At 36.7% G+C, this 18,908-nt stretch overlaps 3 protein-coding genes, 1 long non-coding RNA gene and 1 pseudogene across 12 annotated transcripts; 2 read left to right on the forward strand and 3 right to left on the reverse strand.

Annotated features, from left to right (window-relative positions):
• Positions 1-689: 689 nt before the first annotated feature.
• Positions 690-2,069, forward strand: LOC147275122 (protein STRICTOSIDINE SYNTHASE-LIKE 11-like). The gene is made up of 3 exons (XM_086228387.1): positions 690-931; positions 1,225-1,494; positions 1,574-2,069. Exons 1-3 carry the CDS (start codon positions 690-692, stop codon positions 2,067-2,069), a joined length of 1,008 nt encoding a protein of 335 aa, XP_086084513.1.
• Positions 2,070-2,851: 782 nt separating this feature from the next.
• LOC147275123 (putative F-box/FBD/LRR-repeat protein At1g78760) lies at positions 2,852-5,329 on the forward strand. The gene is made up of 4 exons (XM_086228388.1): positions 2,852-3,805; positions 3,911-4,069; positions 4,269-4,463; positions 5,201-5,329. The coding sequence occupies exons 1-4, from the start codon at positions 2,852-2,854 to the stop codon at positions 5,327-5,329; spliced, it is 1,437 nt and encodes a 478-aa protein (XP_086084514.1).
• Positions 5,330-8,175: 2,846 nt separating this feature from the next.
• LOC147275124 (protein STRICTOSIDINE SYNTHASE-LIKE 12 pseudogene) lies at positions 8,176-9,388 on the reverse strand (annotated as a pseudogene).
• Positions 9,389-10,907: 1,519 nt separating this feature from the next.
• LOC147275125 (protein STRICTOSIDINE SYNTHASE-LIKE 11-like) lies at positions 10,908-12,360 on the reverse strand. Its single transcript, XM_086228389.1, has 3 exons — positions 12,110-12,360; positions 11,468-11,821; positions 10,908-11,247 (listed from the first exon to the last, which is right to left on the reverse strand). Exons 1-3 carry the CDS (start codon positions 12,358-12,360, stop codon positions 10,908-10,910), a joined length of 945 nt encoding a protein of 314 aa, XP_086084515.1.
• Positions 12,361-12,796: 436 nt separating this feature from the next.
• LOC147275126 (uncharacterized) lies at positions 12,797-18,287 on the reverse strand. 9 transcript variants are annotated; one of them, XR_015119747.1, is made up of 8 exons: positions 17,889-18,287; positions 17,295-17,394; positions 16,606-16,653; positions 16,133-16,191; positions 15,810-15,906; positions 14,951-15,014; positions 14,523-14,590; positions 12,797-13,143 (listed from the first exon to the last, which is right to left on the reverse strand). It is a non-coding gene; the product is annotated as an uncharacterized LOC147275126 (long non-coding RNA). The 9 variants fall into 9 exon arrangements; XR_015119743.1 differs by having other exon boundaries at positions 15,810-15,913; XR_015119748.1 differs by having other exon boundaries at positions 15,229-15,913.
• Between the last annotated feature and the right edge of the window lie 621 nt (positions 18,288-18,908).

Below are 18,908 nucleotides of genomic sequence, written 5' to 3' on the forward strand. Positions count from 1 at the left end.
ACTGTAGAGATTGCCAAGGTCTCCCTGGTGGGGGGTCCATATAAATTGTGCAGAGAGCAAGTTGCCTCAAATGCGTAGCAGAATAGGCAAATCAACTTTATTTTTTTTGTTTATACTGAAATTATCATCAACTTTAGTGAATATCCGGTCAACGTAAAAGGTACCATATCAGGAGACTTTCTGCAATTCAAATCGATTCAGGTTGGCACTGTTATCATCGTATTTTAATTCATATCACTAATTACTCTTTCTGCATGCTTTGACAAGAAATTAAGTGAAGTTCATGCATATCACGTATGTTTCAAGTTTTGCTTGTCTGGTTAGAGCTGTCCCTCCATGGTCCATGTGCACCAAGCACTGAAATGTGTATAAAAGGTTGTTAGTTGTCTAGACTCTATAGTAGCTGCCAAAATTTCCAAACTTTTATCACTTTGTTTGCATGTTATTCACTTTTGGGGAAAATTGTGATCATTAACATTGAGTTTAATGCATAGAGCAGGCCAAATTTAAAGAGTCGGAAGTAACAACTCGCACCACTTTCTAGCATAATTTCTTGCTTTTTCTCAAACTTCCGCAGCTTCTCTGGCAGAAAAACAGAAAAAAGAGAGAGGTGGGAGGATTGAAGTGTTTGTTCTGTCTTTAAATACTTCATATGATTTGGTTATGAGCATCATTCAACCATAGCAATCATGTTTTGTCACCGAAAAATAGCCGTGCTCTCCATCTTCATCTTTCTCACCTATTTCCCCTCTAATGTTGTGTCAAATGTTTTTAGAAGGCTCCAACTGCCATCACCACTTATGGGGCCTGTGTCTCTAGCCTTTGATTTGAATGGTAGAGGACCATATACTGGCGTTTCCGATGGTAGAATTCTCAAATATCAACAGACCACTGATCGTTTCACAGATTTTGCATACACGGGACCAAATAGGTAAATATTTTAGACAAAACGGGTGCATACAATGTCACTCTCACTTGACCGACGTCAGGGTGAATGTGAGGGAGACTTTGTATACACTTGACCAAATAGGTAAAAGTTTTAGGCAAAGTGCTCATATGATCATATCTATGAAAAATTCTTGCATACAATGGATGTATACAATGTCCTCTCACATGACTTGTGGGGTAAAATGTGAGAAACACTTTGCATACATCCATTGCAAGAATTTTTGCTTATCTAGACCTACTTTAACTGTCATTGCATTCTTTTTGAAACTGGTTCAGGACCAAGGCAAGGTGTGATGGCACTAGTGATCCAGGACTTCAGGCCACTTGTGGCAGGCCATTAGGATTGAGTTTTTACTACCGGACGGGGGAGCTCTTTGTAGCTGATGCTCACAATGGACTCATGGTTGTGGGTCCAAATGGAGGGCCTGCAAAACAACTTGTAACAGCTGCTGATTGTGTTCCCTTCAATTTCCTATCGGGTTTGGATGTGGATCAAACAACTGGGACCATTTATTTCACAGAAGCTAGCTCTAATTTCAGATTAAGGTACTCTCTATTTATGTCTGAGACACACACATGCACTCTAGATTGCCATTTGATTAACATCTTGCACATGTTTTTGCAGAGATTGGCAAGCATTAGTTGCCAGCAGAGACAGTTCAGGAAGCCTATTCCAGTACGACCCAACAAGCAAACAAGTGAGGGTGTTGCTAAGAAATCTCTCTGTACCAGCAGGGGTGGCAGTAAGCAGAGATGGCTCATTTGTGCTTGTGACTGAGTTACTGGCTAACAGGATTATAAGGTTTTGGCTCACCGGTCCAAGAGCTAATAGGGCAGATATATTTCGTTTACTTCGGGGAAGACCACATAACATAAGAAGGAATTCCAGAGGGCAGTTTTGGGTGGCAGTGAACACTCTATTAGGACCCCCACCCCCACCAAAACCTCCCATTTTGCCTCTTGGAGTTAGAATTAGTGAGCAGGGTCTGATTTTGTCAGTGGTGTCGTTTGCTCGAGCTTATGGTACTGAGGGAATCAGTGAAGTTCAGGAGTTTAATATGTCATTGTATGCCGGGTCTCAGCATGTATCCTATGGCGGTATTCTCAGTCTCAGGCCTTAACTCAACGGCTGAAGAAACATGGATTTCAGTTGGTCATCACAAGATACGGATATGTATGCACACACATATGTATGAAACTGGTTCATGTTATTAACTAAAAAAAAGTTCTATTATGTTCAAGTTGGGTCCTTGTATTCTACTGGCATGGTACATAATAACATAATGTTCTCATTTAAGTCCATTTCTTTTTTTTTTTTTTGGCCAAGCTCATTAAGTCCATTTCAAGTATCTCATATTATATATCCATGTCATTGTCCATTTGTCTGACATGCCCAAAAACTAAGCATTTGGGCATCTGCAATCTAGTAAGTCAATATCATTCATATTCCAGCACGGCAGCACATACCCTATATTTGGTTCCTCATTGGAGAAAGAAAAGAAAGCCCAAATAGAAAAGAACTCGTAAATTAACAAATTAATGTAACCAAATTAACCCCACATGAGCGGTTTTAAAAAGCAAACAATAGTGAGTTTGTGGGGTCTAGGAAGTAAATAGTGGGTCCTTTCAGAATTTCCACCGGTGACAGTGTGTTCAGATTAAAAGGAATGTGGGCTTTCCCAATTGGGCTTACCTTTAGCCCAAACTTCAGCCCACCTCAACTACCAACCCCTTGTATAAATCCTCACCTTCTCGCTCTCCACTCGAAGGTTTTCGTGGGTTCCAAGCTTCATTTAGGTTTTGTTGCTGTCCCATTCTTTTTCCATGCCTCACAGCCTCACTCACCCACTGACCCCAGGTATTTCTCCTCTTCGTTTAGTTTTTGATTTTCCAATCTGGTGTTATGGCTACTGCAAGTTGTGAATGTGAAGGAGGTTTTACTGAGACAGACATATTTGGTAATCTTCCATGTGATATTTCCCATCACATTCTTTCGTTCCTTTCTATAAAAGACCTTACTCGTTTCGGCTGTGTGTCCAAAAGAAGCAGACAACTTTATCTATCAACTCCGTCATTGGATTTGGATCTTTATGACGATGACTATGTTTGTGCATCCACATGTGAAAAGCGGATACGGCTGTTGCATTCTCTGGATAGGTTTCTGTTTCTTCGTGGGGATAATAAGATACAGTGCTTTCGTGTTCTTTGGGAGAGTCATTCTGTAGGGGAAGACAGGGAAAGAAGAACACCATGCATATGTAGGAATGAACATTTTCAAATGCTCACATGGGTTGAGAATGCAGTAAGGTGCAATGTTGAAGTGCTTCATCTTGATTTAGATATAGATGAAGAATGTGACAAGACTCCTTTAGTACCGTCGTGTGTTCTTCTTTGTGCATCTTTGAGGGTTCTAGTCTTGGGCTTGGGTATTCCAGTAATTCTTAATATTCCCCCTACTTTTTCCTCTAATCTCGTATTCTTGAAACTGATAAATGTTGAGCTACGTGAGGGGTTTCTCAAATGGGTCTCATGTTCCTGCAAATGCATTAAGGAATTATGTCTTTTCAGTTGTCGTGGGATAAAAAATAATATTGCCATCCAAAGCTCCTCCTTGGAAACATTTCAGTACGTGAGCGATTATAAAGACCGCTCTCATCTAGATATTGTTGCTCCGAATCTTAAATGTTTGGAATGGTCGGCGGGTTGGTTGATTCCCCAAAATCTGGAGATACCAAATTGTTTAGATGTAGTTGTGCTTGATCTGCATCCTCAAGTAGATGACTTTCAGGTCGTGTTTGAGGTTCTTCACAATATGCGCAGGGTTAAAGGTCTCAGTCTAAGTCAAGAGATCGCCATGGTATATATTTGCATATATACTGTCCTTGATTACTCTTTTTAGAGATTGTTTGGGTTAATTTCTTTCTTATTCGATCTATTTCGGTTTTGTGTTTATAACTTGCAGGTCCTGTTCCAGGGTGGTTCCATGCCAGCAATATTTGAGAATGTTTGTTGTTTTTTTATGCATATTAAGGGCTTGCTTGATGTCGTAGTCCCGGCAATTGTCTCTCTTTTTAGAGGAATGCCTAATTTGAGTGCTTTGTCGATTAATTGGGCAGCCAATGTAAGTAAATGTCTTACCTCCCTCCCTCTGTGATTTTCCATTTGTCATTTTTGGAATCTTGGCCATATATGGTTAATAATGACGCATTGCCCTTAATTTATATATTGCAAATTATTAATTTCTTGTAATTTTTGTTTGTCTGGAAACTTAATTTCAATTGATCATTTCCTTGTTGCATTTTGCCTTTTTGCCTTTCTAGGGTTGTTCTAGGTTTAATATGGAATATTGGAAATCACAAAACCTTGCTTTTGTTCATAAGCTTGAGGAGGTGAAAATACATGTACATGGGGGTAATGATGCAATCGAGTTTGTAAGGTATATCCTTGAGCATGCTAACAACTTGAAGAACATGACGATTGTTTATACACCCGAGGAATCTGATGCTATAAAGGAGGTAAATAAAAGCAAGAGAATTTCCAATGCCACAATTGTCTTTGAGGAAAGCGAGCAATTGGTAGCTAGAAGGGAGGCCAGACAATCATATATAGTACGTTTAGAAGAGCTCACGAGATATAAGGATCATAAAGCCTAAGAAGTTGTACGTTTTACAAGGGTTGTCTTTCCTCCTCCAAGATAGCTCAACGTACAAGAGCAAATCTCTGTCTCTCCAGCTTTAATATGCAGATTCTATCCATTCAAAACATGAGTTTTTTATTGTTGCTAGAAGGTAGTAGCCGTTTTCTTTGATTGTAACTCAGTGTATTGTTTCTAGTTAAGTTCTCACCAACTACTTGGTCGCTCAGTACTCTTTTTCTCACAATGGTAATTGTTGTACCTAGTTCCCATATTTAGTGTTACTTGAGGTGTTAGAAAAGTAGAGAGGAATATTATAACTCGATCTAGCTTTCGGGTAATAGCTAGACATGTTCCATTATGTTGTCTATGAATCTGGGTTTACACGTACTATTTGCCCATCACTTCACTTGGAATGATTTCCAGACACATATTTGCACCTTTTCACACTCCCACTTCCACAAAGACGACATGAACTCACTTAATTTGCAATTGGCAGTGTGCTAGCCATTAATGGTTAGAGTCATTTACAAATTAATCAATAAAAATTTTCAAGATTACACCTTTTGTGAAACTTGTTGCATGTAAACTAATAATTAAGTTGTTTTCTTGGTGCAGTTTGTATTCTTGACTGACAGAGCAGAACAAATAGATCGAGAACGCTTCCAAAGTCCCCCATCACTATCTCAAGGTAGCAGAAAAAAAAGGGTCTCGTACGTGGTCGTAAGGATGCTGTTCAATATGTGATGTACTTAATAAAAAATGCTGTTGCACTCGAGAAAATTGTTATTGGTCCTTTCCAACGTTGGTGTAATTATCCTTGTGAGTGGGAGATCGAGGAGGAACGAAAGACAAGATATCATGCTATGCACCAGCCTAAGAGCATGTACATTGTTAAAGGCAAAAGGCAAGGCTAGGCAAGATTTTAGCTATTGCATTTGGCTAAATGCACAAATTTGTACGTTGTTAAAGGCTAAAAGCAAAAGACAAGATATTTAATTTATTAAGTATATTCATATATATTATATAAATTAAAATTTATAAATTAATATAGTTTAATAATTATATCATTGTTCCCACAAGAAGACATTATCTTCTCTTCTCTCCAATCGCGCACCGACACGTAGACTCCACTATTTCACTATCAGTTGCTTTTCTCTCTTGTGGGCTCTATTTGTCTTGGTAAAGCAAAAGGCAATAGCAAGATTTTGGGCCAAATTTAGCAAAAAATCTTCCCATTGCAAGAATTGTCTTGCATTTGACCCAGTAATGTAGATATTTTTTCACATTTTGGGCTAAATCTTGCCTTTAGCCTTGCATTTAGCCTAACAATGCACATGCTCTAAGAGAAATTAAAGTTCCTTCAACAATAAAATTTGTATGCCTGTAGTAGATGCAGTGCTTTAATTATCTACAGAGTAGAAATCGATTGTGTTGGACCTCTTGGTGCTTATCAAATACAAGGGTTTGATTGGTTGAAGTTTATAACAAGCTCAAATTAAGTGAGACATGCAACCTATAGTCTTTGTTTTTTCTCCTCAAGTCAAACATTTTGATTTTGATTTTCTTTCTGATATGTTCACTCCTTGAAATAAATGGCGAGTCATGAGACCAAAGAGAGCTTCTGTTTTGCAGTCCAATGAATCACGTATACACCACCAAGAAAGGAAGAGAAAGCAATACTCTACGCGATCTCTGGCACGTGCCTTTGCTGCCAAATGGAGTTTTCATAGGGCCACAATTGGGTATTATTTATGGGCCCAGATAAGGTGTCTTCGTCCAAAGACCCCATAAATCCTCAAGAAATAGCCCACAGAAACAGGAGGCTAATTATTTTTCATAACATATTATTAACAAATTGTTGGACACAGTTTAATTAAATCTGCCAAATTATATATATACATATATTTCTTATCCTGTATGTAATTACAAATTACTGATACATGATAGTCATAAATGATAGTATTAATTAATCCAAAGAGAAAGTTTGGTCAATGGTTAGCTAGCTTCTTTGAGAAGACTTCCCTTTTTCAATATATATATCCAACTTTTTGTATTTCTCTGTGTCTATATATCTTTGCAATTGCTATACAGATATTTATCTCACTTTGATCCTTCTATGCATTTCTCCAATATACTGATACTCATCATATGCAAAGTTGATCAGGTAAGTAAGATACTTCATACTAACAAACTTTTCCTGATAGCTAGTCATCAACTATTTTAATTATTTTCTCTACTTAATTATATTTCTCTTCAATTTCCTTTTGTGATTTAGTAGGTCCCTTTAAAAAAAAAAAAAAAAAATCAAAGCAAAGCAGTGTGAATGTTTGATATGCATAGCATGTATAAGTTCTCATTGAATATGTCCATGTTAAATTCACTTTGAATATCTTTATTTAGTTTAAGCACACAAACAAGAATGAAGCAATAATGTAATGAGCATCAAAAGTCAAAACCCCACATACCACTAGCAGCAGTTGGATCACACAAAAGAAACCATTGGCTTTTGAAAATCCATAGTTTCAACTTTTGATTGTTAAAACAACTTTCTTGTTATTTTAAGTGGACTCTGTGAAATATATTAATGGCAATTCATCTGACCAAACAGAGCTAGCTTCTATTTCGCAGTCCCATGAACCAACTTGTACCATACTACCATGGACAAGAACAGGAACACACAACAACAAGAAAGGAGGAGAAAGCGAGACTCAACGAGAGCTGTGGCTCGTGTCTTTGCAGCCAAGCAGAGTTCCATAAGGCAACAATTGGGTATTCCACAGATACCACCAAAGCCTATTATGGAGAAAAGGCTGAATTTTTGCAGTGTAAGAACCATACCACGTAGGTTTGGAATTTCATTCATTGTACCAGACCGGGTGGCTGCAGAAATCAATGACAAGAAAAGAGTTCTGGGTAAGCATCCTATGAGAATTGCTAGAGCTCTATCTGGTGGACCAACTGAGTTTCATAAAATGGTGTTGGAGGCTGAAAAAGAGTCTCAGCCTTTGAAGAAGCGTGAAATGGGAAAGAGGCCAAACCCCAAAAGTGCGTATCATAGGTGTCGCTTGAATGATTGGCATCCCCAAGTATTTTATTTCACTCCTTGGAGTTAGCCGCAGTTACTCAGTAACTAAGACCCAAACTATCTGATATCTAGTTTTAATTCTGCGAAGTATATTACACACAAGCTATTAGATCTTCATTGTAATATATATCATTTTGTTTTTGTAAGAATAGACATAAAAAAATAAATAAAAAATTGTTCCCTGATTTTGACAAAGAACAGAACAAGCCAATGTTTCTTGTAGAAGCAAGTTTGACTTATGTACTTGAAAAAGAAGTCCATATGAACTTCTTCATAGAATGATTATGGGATTGAACTGCAGAAGCTAGTTAAATTGAAACATAGGCAAAAAGGCAACATGCCAAGATGATGACCTTAACATCAAAATATATATAATCTAGTTGAAAACTCTACAACCCAACTTTTAGCAAGTTGTAATTGGTTATTTTACATATATATAGTTGCTACTGCTGCTATATATATATATATATATATGTGCCTTTCATTTTGGTAGAACCAGGACAGCTTATATCTTGTAAACACCAACAAAATCCGCAGACGGAGATCCTACATAGCGTTCCCCACTGACCTCTTGAACTTCACTGATGGATGTATAGTTGTATTGATTATAAATATTTACCTCCTTCTTCAGCACAGTCCCAACTGAATCGATTTGAACTGCAATAGGCACAGGGAAGGGGACTACCTTGTTATGCCTCATCCTAGTTTCAAAACGGTTCACTGCTATCCAAAAGTCGCCGTTTATGGTCCTTTTAATGTTAACCGGAGGCCCCTTACTGAAGTTAATAATTTCTGATGTATTAGCTTTTGGACCTTTGAGCCAAAACTTCTTGATTCTATTGGCTGTGAATTCTGAGACTAGGACAAATGAGCCATCCATACTAACTGCAGTCCCAGTTGCCAAAGAAAGCCCTCTTAACAACACTGTTAATTCTTTTGTCTGCGGGTCATATCTCATCAACCTTCCCGTTGCATCGTGGCGAGCAACTGGCTTAAGCAGATCTCTTCAAGATGAAGATATAAAAATGCATGAGACAATACAAGTTTTATAAAAGTATAATAAGATGAGCTTTTTCTTCTATTTTGGAACAAATTATGGTTAATAGCAGAATATGTATGCAGAAAAAGAAGATACATACCTTAGCTCATAGACGGAACTAGCATCTGTGAAATAAACCATTCCAGTTTGGGGATCAACATCCGAAGCATTAAGCAAGCGGAACGGCACCCCCTCTGCACTGGTGACAAGTGTAGTTGCTACCATTCTAGCCTTTCTCTTGTGGTTTTCGAGAGTTAGAAAGAGTCTATTACATCCCACAACTAAGAGTCCATTGTAGGCATCAGCAATGTAAAGTTTGTTCCCTAACTTGTTAAACTCCATCCCCAGCGGCCTTCCACATATAGGGTCCATATCTCCTTTAGCTGAAACAACAGTTATGCTTTGGTTCTTTTGACACCTTGAAGTGAAGCTGAAAAATACAGTGTGGTTAGAAACTAGAAATTAAAAGCTTCCTTTTCATACAACAATGTTAAGAATACCTTTTAGGTGTAGTGGCAGCAAAATCTACAAAACCAACACCAGGTCCTTCATATTTGAGGACTCTACCATCAGATGTACCCACATAGGGTCCTCCACCAGCTTTTTCAAAGGCAAGGGACACAGGACCTCTAGTGTGTAATGGCAAGGGTAGCTTGTAAAAGGACTCTGAAAGAACCATAGAGGTAAAAGCCGAGAGAAACACAAGCATTGATAGCATGCACATACTTTTGAGGCCAAATATAGTAGCCATTTTTTTTTTTAATGAAGAGCTATAATAAATACAGACTAGTATATATAGGAAGTGTTTATACATAATCTCACTCTCAAAGGGGGATGAGGAGGAACATAATTACCAATATTTCTCAAGATTCCAAATTACCGATTGGTTGTAAAAATTAAATCTTGGGCTCAACCAACTTACCAAGGGAGCTTCTTTTCTTTCCCTTTCATTAGCACCAAACGGTAGTCCAAGTTATGAAAAATGATTTCAGGCCAGAAAAAGGAAGTTATGGTAAGTGATTGGTTAAAAATCTAATACTACTGTTGGTAGAGAAGAAATTGCGGCACATAAATTTTAGTTCACATTTCTAGACGAAAATAAAAGAAGTTAAGTAATGAATTGTACCCCATAAAACAAGTGAGTAAAGTTCAACGCTCTTTAAAAGACATTAGGAAGGGTTGGACTTTGTCCTTTATTTTTATTAATAATTTACTCTGTGCTACCTATAAATTAACTACTCTGTTGTTCTTTAAAGTTTCATTGCGTTAATGGGACTCCTATTTAGTTAAATATATATGATTGGCCTATGAGTCATAACTTAACAAAGGTAAAAGACAGACTGTGAGGGCAAATCACAATGTTGAAAATTCTGGGGATTGAATCTTCTGGAAATTTTTTTGGTGTTTTTGTCCTTTGAAGTAGCTTAAATTGTTGGAAGGAGGATGGGGCTGCAACCGTCCCTTCCCTTACCAAAGGGAAGGGATGACGCCCCATCATCGTCATGCTCAAGGCGCTGCATGCAGCCCCAAACTGTGGAGTCCACTCTATTTAATTGTAATTATTAATATTATTATTACTATTTTAAATGTGGGCCCTGGATTAATCAAAGATTATGGAACAAGCTATTTGCCTCCTCTAGCTAGAAGCAAGTTTGGCTTGTGTTCTTGAAAAGGAAATCCAACTGTAGCTTCTACTAGAGAATGCTAGGGAATTGAATTGCAGAAGCTAGCTAGTTAAAGCAACATTAGTCACCTAATTTGACAATCGACATCCATATAAATAAGGACACTCTCATTAGAGCAGAACATACATGGATACAAAATAGGAACATGATGATTGATGACCCTAACAAATTAACATCACGAGGCAAATGTAGCGGGTGGCCACTTAGGGAAGCAAAACTCAACATGATATATAATGACTATATATTATAATCATAAACACCAACATATACTTAATTGCTACTGCCTACTGCTATTGATGCTGTGTGCCTTTCACTTTGGTAGAACCTGCAGGGTCACCTCTTAAATCTTGAAAACACCAACATAATTCTTATAAGGAGATCCTAAATAGCGTGCCCCATTGACCTCTTGAACTTCACTGATGGATTGGTCGTATTGATCCCCAAGAGTAAACTGCTTCATCACATTTCCAACTGAATCTATTTGAACTGCAGTAGGCTCCGTTCTGTTCATCATCATGTGGTTGACATCTTATTTTCCCATATTTTCTTGTAACGACGAGGGTTCACTGCCACCCAAAAATGATCTCCGGTTACGATTCTCTTTATGTTGACCAGAGGTCCGGTACTAAAGTCAATCATATCTGTTGTATTAGCTTTTGGACCTTTGAGCCAATACTTCTGGATTCGATTGGCTGTGTGTTCAGAGACTAGGACAAATGAACCATCCTTACTAACCGCAACCCCAAATGCCAAACAAAGCCCTGTTAACAACACTTCCACTTGTTTTGTCTTGGGATCATATTTCAGAAACCTTCCTGTTGCATCGTAGTGAAGCTCTGGCTTAAGAAGATCCCTACAAGATGAATATATGAAAATCATATTATTAGCAGTTTATATATAAGGGGATGAATGAACCAGTATACATATGCATAGAAGAAGCTTCTAGTATATAATGTTAATGAGCCAGTGCAAATTTTTATAAGAACATATTAGATGGATGAACCTTTTCTTCTTCCTTTTTTTCTTAACCAAGGAATAGCAAATTAAGTACACATATATGATTAGATATATACATTGGACCGTAGACAGAACTAGCATCCGTGAAATAAACGGTTCCAGTTGTAGGGTCGACATCCAAAGCATTGAGGAAGCCGAATGGCACCCCCTCTGCACTGGTGGCAAGTTTGGTTGCAAACTCTGTAGTCTTTCTCGTGTGGTTTCGGAGGGGTACGACTAAGAGTCCTTTATAGGCATCAGCAATGTAGAGTTTGTTCCCCAAATTGTTAAAACCCAAGCCTAGTGGCCTTCCACATACATGGCCCAAAAAACCTGGCCTAGTTGTTTTGGTCAGCCTAGTGGCTGTAACAGTCGAAGTCTGCAGATTCCAGACAGTTGTGTTTTTAGTCCTTCTGCACATTTTAGTGAAGCTGAAACAAAAACAGCAAACACAGTTGTGGACACAATTCAAGCTTTGTTTTGACAATGTGAGATGATTTCATCTATAACAGAAATTTGTATGTTATATGAATGGTGATTCATAAATTTAAACTCTACTTGTAAAAAATGAACCCGTAATCATATTCAGGGCTAAAAAAAGGGTTCGAATGGCATATGGATCGAATTCCTGCTATAGAATTTCCACTGTGAGATTTGTATACAATGTTTTTCATTTTGGCTTTAGAGGGTTTCTTTCTTTCTTTCCACAAAAAGGTTACCTTCTCAATGAAGTGGTAGCAAAGTTTACAAAACCAGCATGAGGTCCTTCATACTTAAGAACTCTACCATCCGAAGTACCCACATAGGGTCCTCCACCAGTTTTGTCAAAGGCAAGGGACACAGGACCTCTGGCGTGTGATGGCAAGTGTAGCTTGTGAAAAGGATGTGAAAGAACCATACAAGTAGAAGAGAAGAGAAAGACAAGCACTGGCAGCATGCCTATACTTTTGAGGCCAAATATGGTAGCCATTTGTTTGGTGAACGTACAACTATGTTATTACATACTACTATATATAAGCAATATTACTATGCAATCTATATGTCCCAAAATTAATGCTTGGTTATAAAAGTTAATCTTGGGCTCAACTAACTTACCAAGGGAGCTTCTTTAGTTATTTACTAGTATTCTTGCCCGCGCGATGCTGCTGGTCTGAAAAAATTATAAAATCTGTTTGAGCGTTATAAAATTTAAGTTGAAAATTTTGGAAATGTTGTTAAGGTTTGTAAAATTCATATTCTATCTATCCAAGTTATAGCTATGCTTGTGCAATTCACATATGGCATCAGAATACAATCATAAAAATAAACAGAAATTAACTATTTCAAGCAATAAATAAAGAAATTACTTCTAAATTAGAAGTCCGTGCAAGTATGGAATTGTGAAGATATTGACAAACCTGCAGAACTGGAGTTTTAACTTCAATTAAATTAACAAAATTTAACAAACATGTTTCTAAACAGTAGCATCAATGTTGCTGATGCATTTAAAGTTACAAAATGGTGGTTGATAGTATGTTTTTTATGCTGGTTGTCATATTAAGATAGTTGATATCTTAATAAAGCAAACATGCTAAAAATATTACAACACTTGGTTATATAATTGTATGTGATACATAACAAAAGAGCAAGATTCACTGTTGAAAAGTTGTTTTATGGATCTGCAGGGGTGGATGTATGGGTTTGAGAAGATTTTTGTTCAGTGTTGCTGGGCTGATCATCCTCTTTGTTGTGTCTCCTGCAGGTGGATGCTTCTCTGTATTGGTGGAAAATTAGAGTATGTGTATATGAATTGTCAAATTGTAAAATGCATATAGACTGTTTAATCAGTTGAGATTAGTCTCTGAACTGAACAATAGTTGGTAGTTGAAAGTAGTATCAATTCAATTTAATTTTAACTAACATTATGATATTTTTGAATAGGAATTGAATGGGCCGAGTGGTATTAAAAAATATATGCAAAGTTTCCACGTACACATTTTGTGAAAATGATGTGGAGTACATGCTTTTTTTTGAAAACAATGTTGGCCTAAAAATAATTTGCCCAGCAAAGTATATAGTTTGTTTTTGCATAATACATTAAGAATTGACTCTTGGAAACTGATGATAGAGTAAGTAACAGTAAAACATAAATGAATGAATGTAAGTAGTATCATTAAACCACTTAATTAACAAAATAAATTGTGCAATGTTTGAGCTAAAGCAGATAGTTGAGTCTATGTAAAATTTGAGTGTGTATAATGGAAAAATTTGTTAGTGTGTATAATGGTAAAATTTCAGTCCATGTAATTTAAAAGTGCAGACATATTCTTTAACGTGTAATAAAAACACATATGAATGTAAAAACTTTATTTGAATGAGATTGATAAGATGCAAGATCGAAAGAGGCTGGCAAAAATGATTCTAGCAATTTAAGCCATTGAATCAGAAGGAACACCTTTAACGAATTGAAAGTAGTTTTACATAACAGTAGAAGTTAATTCATGCATAAAAATAAAGTTCAACTAAAAATCTCACAATAATGCAAGGTAAGGAAGCCTTAGAAAAAAAAAAGAAAAAAAAGAAAAAAAAAAAAAGAAGAGAATTTTCAACCAAGGCATAAAGATTTGGAGAGAGAGAAAGAGAGAATGAGAAGTTAACCAATGAAAAGAAGCTTTGCACAACAGGAGAAGTTAACCTATTGCTAAAAATGACATTAATGTAAGATCTCACAATAAATGAGGGACAGTAAGCTGGAGATAGAGGATGAGAAGTATAAACAGAGGAAGTTGGAAATTAGTTTTCAAAGTTTGGTTCATAATTTTTATAGTCGTATATGCAATTTTTTAAGAAGTATAAAGCATGTCTTTGAGGTGTTGCAATTTATAAGAGAAACAATTTATTGTGCCTGTGTGTTGTTGCAGGTGAGAAAAGTGAAAAGATAATTGTGATTGAGTATATAAAATTGGTGACATATATATATATAGATGAAAATATAGTTTATTATATTATTTTGTGATGGAAAAATAACTCAAATTATTTCAGATCAAGACGTAAGCGAAATAAACATCGCATACTCAGCCACAATAAAAGTAGTTTAAGAAAAATTCTAAACACATAGTAGGCTATAATATTTTCTTCCTTATCAATCTATACCTAGTAAATGTGCCTGTGCGGTGCCGCGGGTGTGGAATTTTTCCTCCCATCCTTCTCTAATGAAATGCCTGCATTCCATACTACTGAAGTTAGTTTTCTGACCCCTTAATGCTATAAAGTCCCAAGAATACATGGGATCAAATAGTCAATTGGAATTTAATTGGCTTGGCCGATGTTTGGCGGCCAAGAAAAGGCCAAGTAAAAGAGAGAAAGAAACAAAAAAACATAAATTGGCATCTCACAATTTTCTGTTAGATTGCTAAATCCAAATCTTTATCAAATAGTAGAAGATTTAGTCACCCTAATTGATCAAAACAGCTTCCTAAAATGGTTTTAAAAGAGCAAGAGAAATTAGGAACAGAGACAGTACCAATTAATCTACACAAATTGTAGAAAGATCAGAGGAGAGAAAAAAGTGGAGACTTTACCTTGAGCCTGAGGATTACAGACATTGAAGACAAAGCTGCTTGTGGGCAACACCAATATGAAAATCTAAATATGTATGTAAACATTGACATCAATAGCAAATGAAATTCAGATCTTAAACATCAAGAAAATCAAAAGCTCACAAAATGAACACCCAGTTAAAATAAAATGTTGCGATCAAATAGTCAATTGGAATTTAATTGGCTTGGCCTCTGTTTGCTGCCAACAAAAGACCAAGTAAAAGAGGGAAAGAAACAAAAAACAGAAATTGACAGCTCACCGTTTCTGTCCGGTTCTGTCCCTGTAGCTTAAGAAATGGTGAGCCTTTGACAGATAATATGAAAACTATTTTGGCAACTCAAGCCAACTCATCAACAATCAAAATCATCACAGCCATCACAAATCACCAACAACATGACCATTAACATTTCTAAATTATCCAATGATTCAATTAATATCTAACATATCATGGCAAGCTAAGATGCAGTGATTTCATATTGGATGGTTCGAATCAATTAATGATATTTAGAGGCTGCTATACATAACACAAAAAATCGGAATAAATGGGCCAGCCCAAGAAAAAGATGGATGAATACATATATACAGAGAACAACTGTTTAAATGTACAGTACATCATAAATGTAAATTTTGTACAAACATTTTTTAATTGAAGATGTTACATACATTTTTTAAGATGTATTAATTTTTATATATTATTTAAATTTTACAAACTGCCTCTATTTATGTAAACTTCTCTGTTGCTCTCCTGGAAAATATGAGAAATGTATGTAACACTCACCAACATTCTCTCATTTTAATTTGAGAAATGTATGAATTTTATAAAAAAGAAAAAACACTCACCAACATTCTCTTTAAGTGGAGCTCAGTCGCTATTCACAAATACAGCTCCCTTCCAAGTGAATGTACGTAACAAATGGGCTAGCTTCCACTCCACCAGCTGCTCCCTAGTTGATCAAATTAATTAAAAACCAAGTTTCAGGTATATATAATCCTTGTGCAATTCACATATGGCATCAGAATAAAATCATAAAAATAAGCATAAATTAACTATTTCAGGCAATAAATAAACAAATTACTTCTAATCAGAAAATGGCCAAACAGTCTATCAAATCAACTGTGCTAGAACTCCATGCAACTATGAAACTGTGAAGTTATTGACAAACCTGCAGAACTGGAGTTTCAACTTCAACAAAACCAAAAGATTTGACTGCTTTGCATATCTCTGATACAATGCACTCAGTATAATAAATGAGTAAGTCATTTTCAAGCATGAAACTATAAATGTGAAATTCTCAAACATAAATAACAACTTCTCACACACCTAGAAGGCTTTAATTGTTTTATGGTTAGGAGAGAAGACATGTGCAAAGGTGAGAAATAGGGCTGTGATTTATATTTAATATACAATGTAATCAAGATAATAAATCCAGTCTATTTCTTTTCCCCCAAAGTGCTTATTAAGACATGCCATATATGGATGTAACAAAGTGCTTCTTATAGGAAAAAAAAAAATAGAATAACCCAAGGCTGGTCTTCGCTCACGGGGATTTTGCACAGCCTTTGCAGGAACAACTTCATTTTTGTGTTTCAGTGCTTCTGTGGTATCAGAGTTCATAATTTCAGAAGTACCACTTACAATGTTTTTCACCTGATCTTCAACTTTAGTTGGACTATGTAGTAAGACCTGAAAAAGCACAGGAAATAATTAACTATGATTGCTTCCCTTCCCAGTAATTAAACTGCAAAGTACCATGTCATTGACTAACAACAAAAGATAACATGATTTTCATGAAGACGAAACTTGAACCCTCAAATAGATATTGAGAATGTAAATGTAGTTATAGAGTCAAATCCACACTGTATGTGAGAGACTAAGCTATAAATTCAGTAATGAAAATTGAATTGATTCTCAGTCTGCTTGTAAATAACGAAGAAATAGTATTCCAAGCTTTTCCACAATCAATATCTCCAAAAATTTGAGAGGCAAAATCAACCCATTATAATTTTGAGCTATCCCAGATTCCAAGTCTAAAACAAAAACTCAAAAATTTATGTTATATGCATTTATTTATTTATTATCATTCGTTTTCTCAATAACCAAACTGGAACTGGCCTGCATTTAAAAACCCAGATCAAAATAGTTACATTGAGCTCAATCAATCAGGCACTGAGCTCATTTATTAAAAAAGATAGAGCAACATAAAATCAACCACAACATCAGTTAATGGCATAAAAAAAATAAATCATGGACAGATTAATTAGGAAAAATAAACCATCAATCTCACAGGTTAAAGCTCTGCAACGATAATATGAAAACCCATTTACCATTTCATTTTGGGGTAAGTGATCACTGGTCCTTTCTTCATGCATCCAATGTAGGCTTGTGAATGTGTTCGTTCCTTGGCTAGAAGTGTTGCTAGTCGATCTGACAAATCATAGAAACATTGGTGAATTTTAATGTGCTCATGCTCACTGTTTATTATATACTTAAAGTCTGCATTTTAATTTACCTGTACACACATTATATACTCAAAAGTCTGCTTTTTAACATAGTGGTTACAGAATTAGAAAAATACATAAACTTGTACTTCAGCAGCAAATCCCTGTAAAATTTTTCTAACAATGAGATTTCTATAAAGTCGCTTTTCAACAACCTGTGCATCATCCAACATGTACTGGTTTTGCCAAATAAACATGGCAGAATACAACGCAAATCCAGAAAAAACATGAAGGTCACAACACCTCAACGAAACCCCATTTTTCTCAACCCTACACATCTCAATGAGTGAACAAAATAACTAACAAAATCCCAACAATAATTCCTCATAAAAAAAGCATAGAACTCTGAACCCATGAAAACCATACCAAGCCATGTGAGGGAAGATTGATGCTAACCAAACCAGTTGCAAAATAGTATACCTTCATTTCTGCTCTGGAGTCTGAATCGAACACATCAGCAGAAAACCCACGCCAAGAGGAGAATAACGGGAAAGCCGCTGGCCTTTGGAGGCTGTCGTGAAGCATCGTCGGCCCAAGTGAGTAGCACAGAGAGACTCCCCGAGGCGAGGAGAACGAAGCCCAGGTGGTCCGGCCTCATGACACCACCGGGAACGGCGAGTCAACGCCGATGAACCCAAATTGGTATGAACTGGGTTCTCGGGTTGGCTGGGTTCTGGGGAAAACGAAGGGTATGAGGAGGAAGAGGATGAAGAGACGAAGAAGATTGGCCAAAGACCACCCGCATCCGCCGCCGGAGACAGTGACGGCGATGGAGAGAGACTGAGAGGGAAGAGAGAGAGAGACAGTGTCGGGAGAGGGAAGAGATAAGTCAGAGTGAGTGAGGAGAGAGAGGGAGACGCGAACCCTTTTTGGCAAAAGCCCAGTGGTGTGAATGACCAAACAGGGCAGACCCAACTCAAGTATTCACAGAATGGCACGCAGATCAAAAAAAAAAAAGACTGAGAGGGGAAACAGAAGAAAAAGAAAGCAATGGCACGGGACGTAAAAAAACGGAAAAACAAAGGGCAGGAACTAAAAAGTGATGAAAAGACAAACATAGGCCAAACTTACCTCGAAAATTACAACCCCCACCAACACAGCAAAAAAAACCCAAGGGCCAAATAGAATTTTCCAGCTACAGTCTAGCTACAGTAATCCTCATCTGCGCGTTTAGTATATATAGAATTTATCTTTCTTTTTCATTGGCACTCAATGTTTATTCAAAGCTGTGATGAGTGGCTAAAATTCCACCGAATTCCATATCCAATAGGACCAATACGTACACCCCCTTATTGTTGCCTGCAGGGTGGAGAGGAAATTACAGCGCATAAATTTAAGATTTCTTGACCAAAATAAAACAAATGAATAAGAACTTCAACTTTCTTTTTAAGACGATAGAAGGGTCTAAAACCCAGCTCCTTAATTTCTTTTTTTTAAATT

The sequence above is a fragment of the Dryas octopetala genome, chromosome 9, assembly GCF_963921425.1.
Source record: "Dryas octopetala chromosome 9, drDryOcto1.1, whole genome shotgun sequence".
NCBI lineage: Eukaryota > Viridiplantae > Streptophyta > Magnoliopsida > Rosales > Rosaceae > Dryas > Dryas octopetala.

Coding starts and splice junctions, on each gene's coding strand:
- LOC147275122 (XM_086228387.1), top strand. CDS start 690: ATGTTTTGTCACCGAAAAATAGCCGTGCTCTCCATCTTCATCTTTCTC. Junction 932..1,224: donor GCATACACGGGACCAAATAG/GTAAATATTTTA, acceptor AAACTGGTTCAG/GACCAAGGCAAGGTGTGATG. Junction 1,495..1,573: donor AGCTCTAATTTCAGATTAAG/GTACTCTCTATT, acceptor ATGTTTTTGCAG/AGATTGGCAAGCATTAGTTG.
- LOC147275123 (XM_086228388.1), top strand. CDS start 2,852: ATGGCTACTGCAAGTTGTGAATGTGAAGGAGGTTTTACTGAGACAGAC. Junction 3,806..3,910: donor TAAGTCAAGAGATCGCCATG/GTATATATTTGC, acceptor TATAACTTGCAG/GTCCTGTTCCAGGGTGGTTC. Junction 4,464..5,200: donor AATCTGATGCTATAAAGGAG/GTAAATAAAAGC, acceptor TTCTTGGTGCAG/TTTGTATTCTTGACTGACAG.
- LOC147275125 (XM_086228389.1), bottom strand. CDS start 12,360: ATGGCTACCATATTTGGCCTCAAAAGTATAGGCATGCTGCCAGTGCTT. Junction 11,822..12,109: donor GCTACCACTTCATTGAGAAG/GTAACCTTTTTG, acceptor TTTTTGTTTCAG/CTTCACTAAAATGTGCAGAA. Junction 11,248..11,467: donor AGTTCTGTCTACGGTCCAAT/GTATATATCTAA, acceptor TTCATCTTGTAG/GGATCTTCTTAAGCCAGAGC.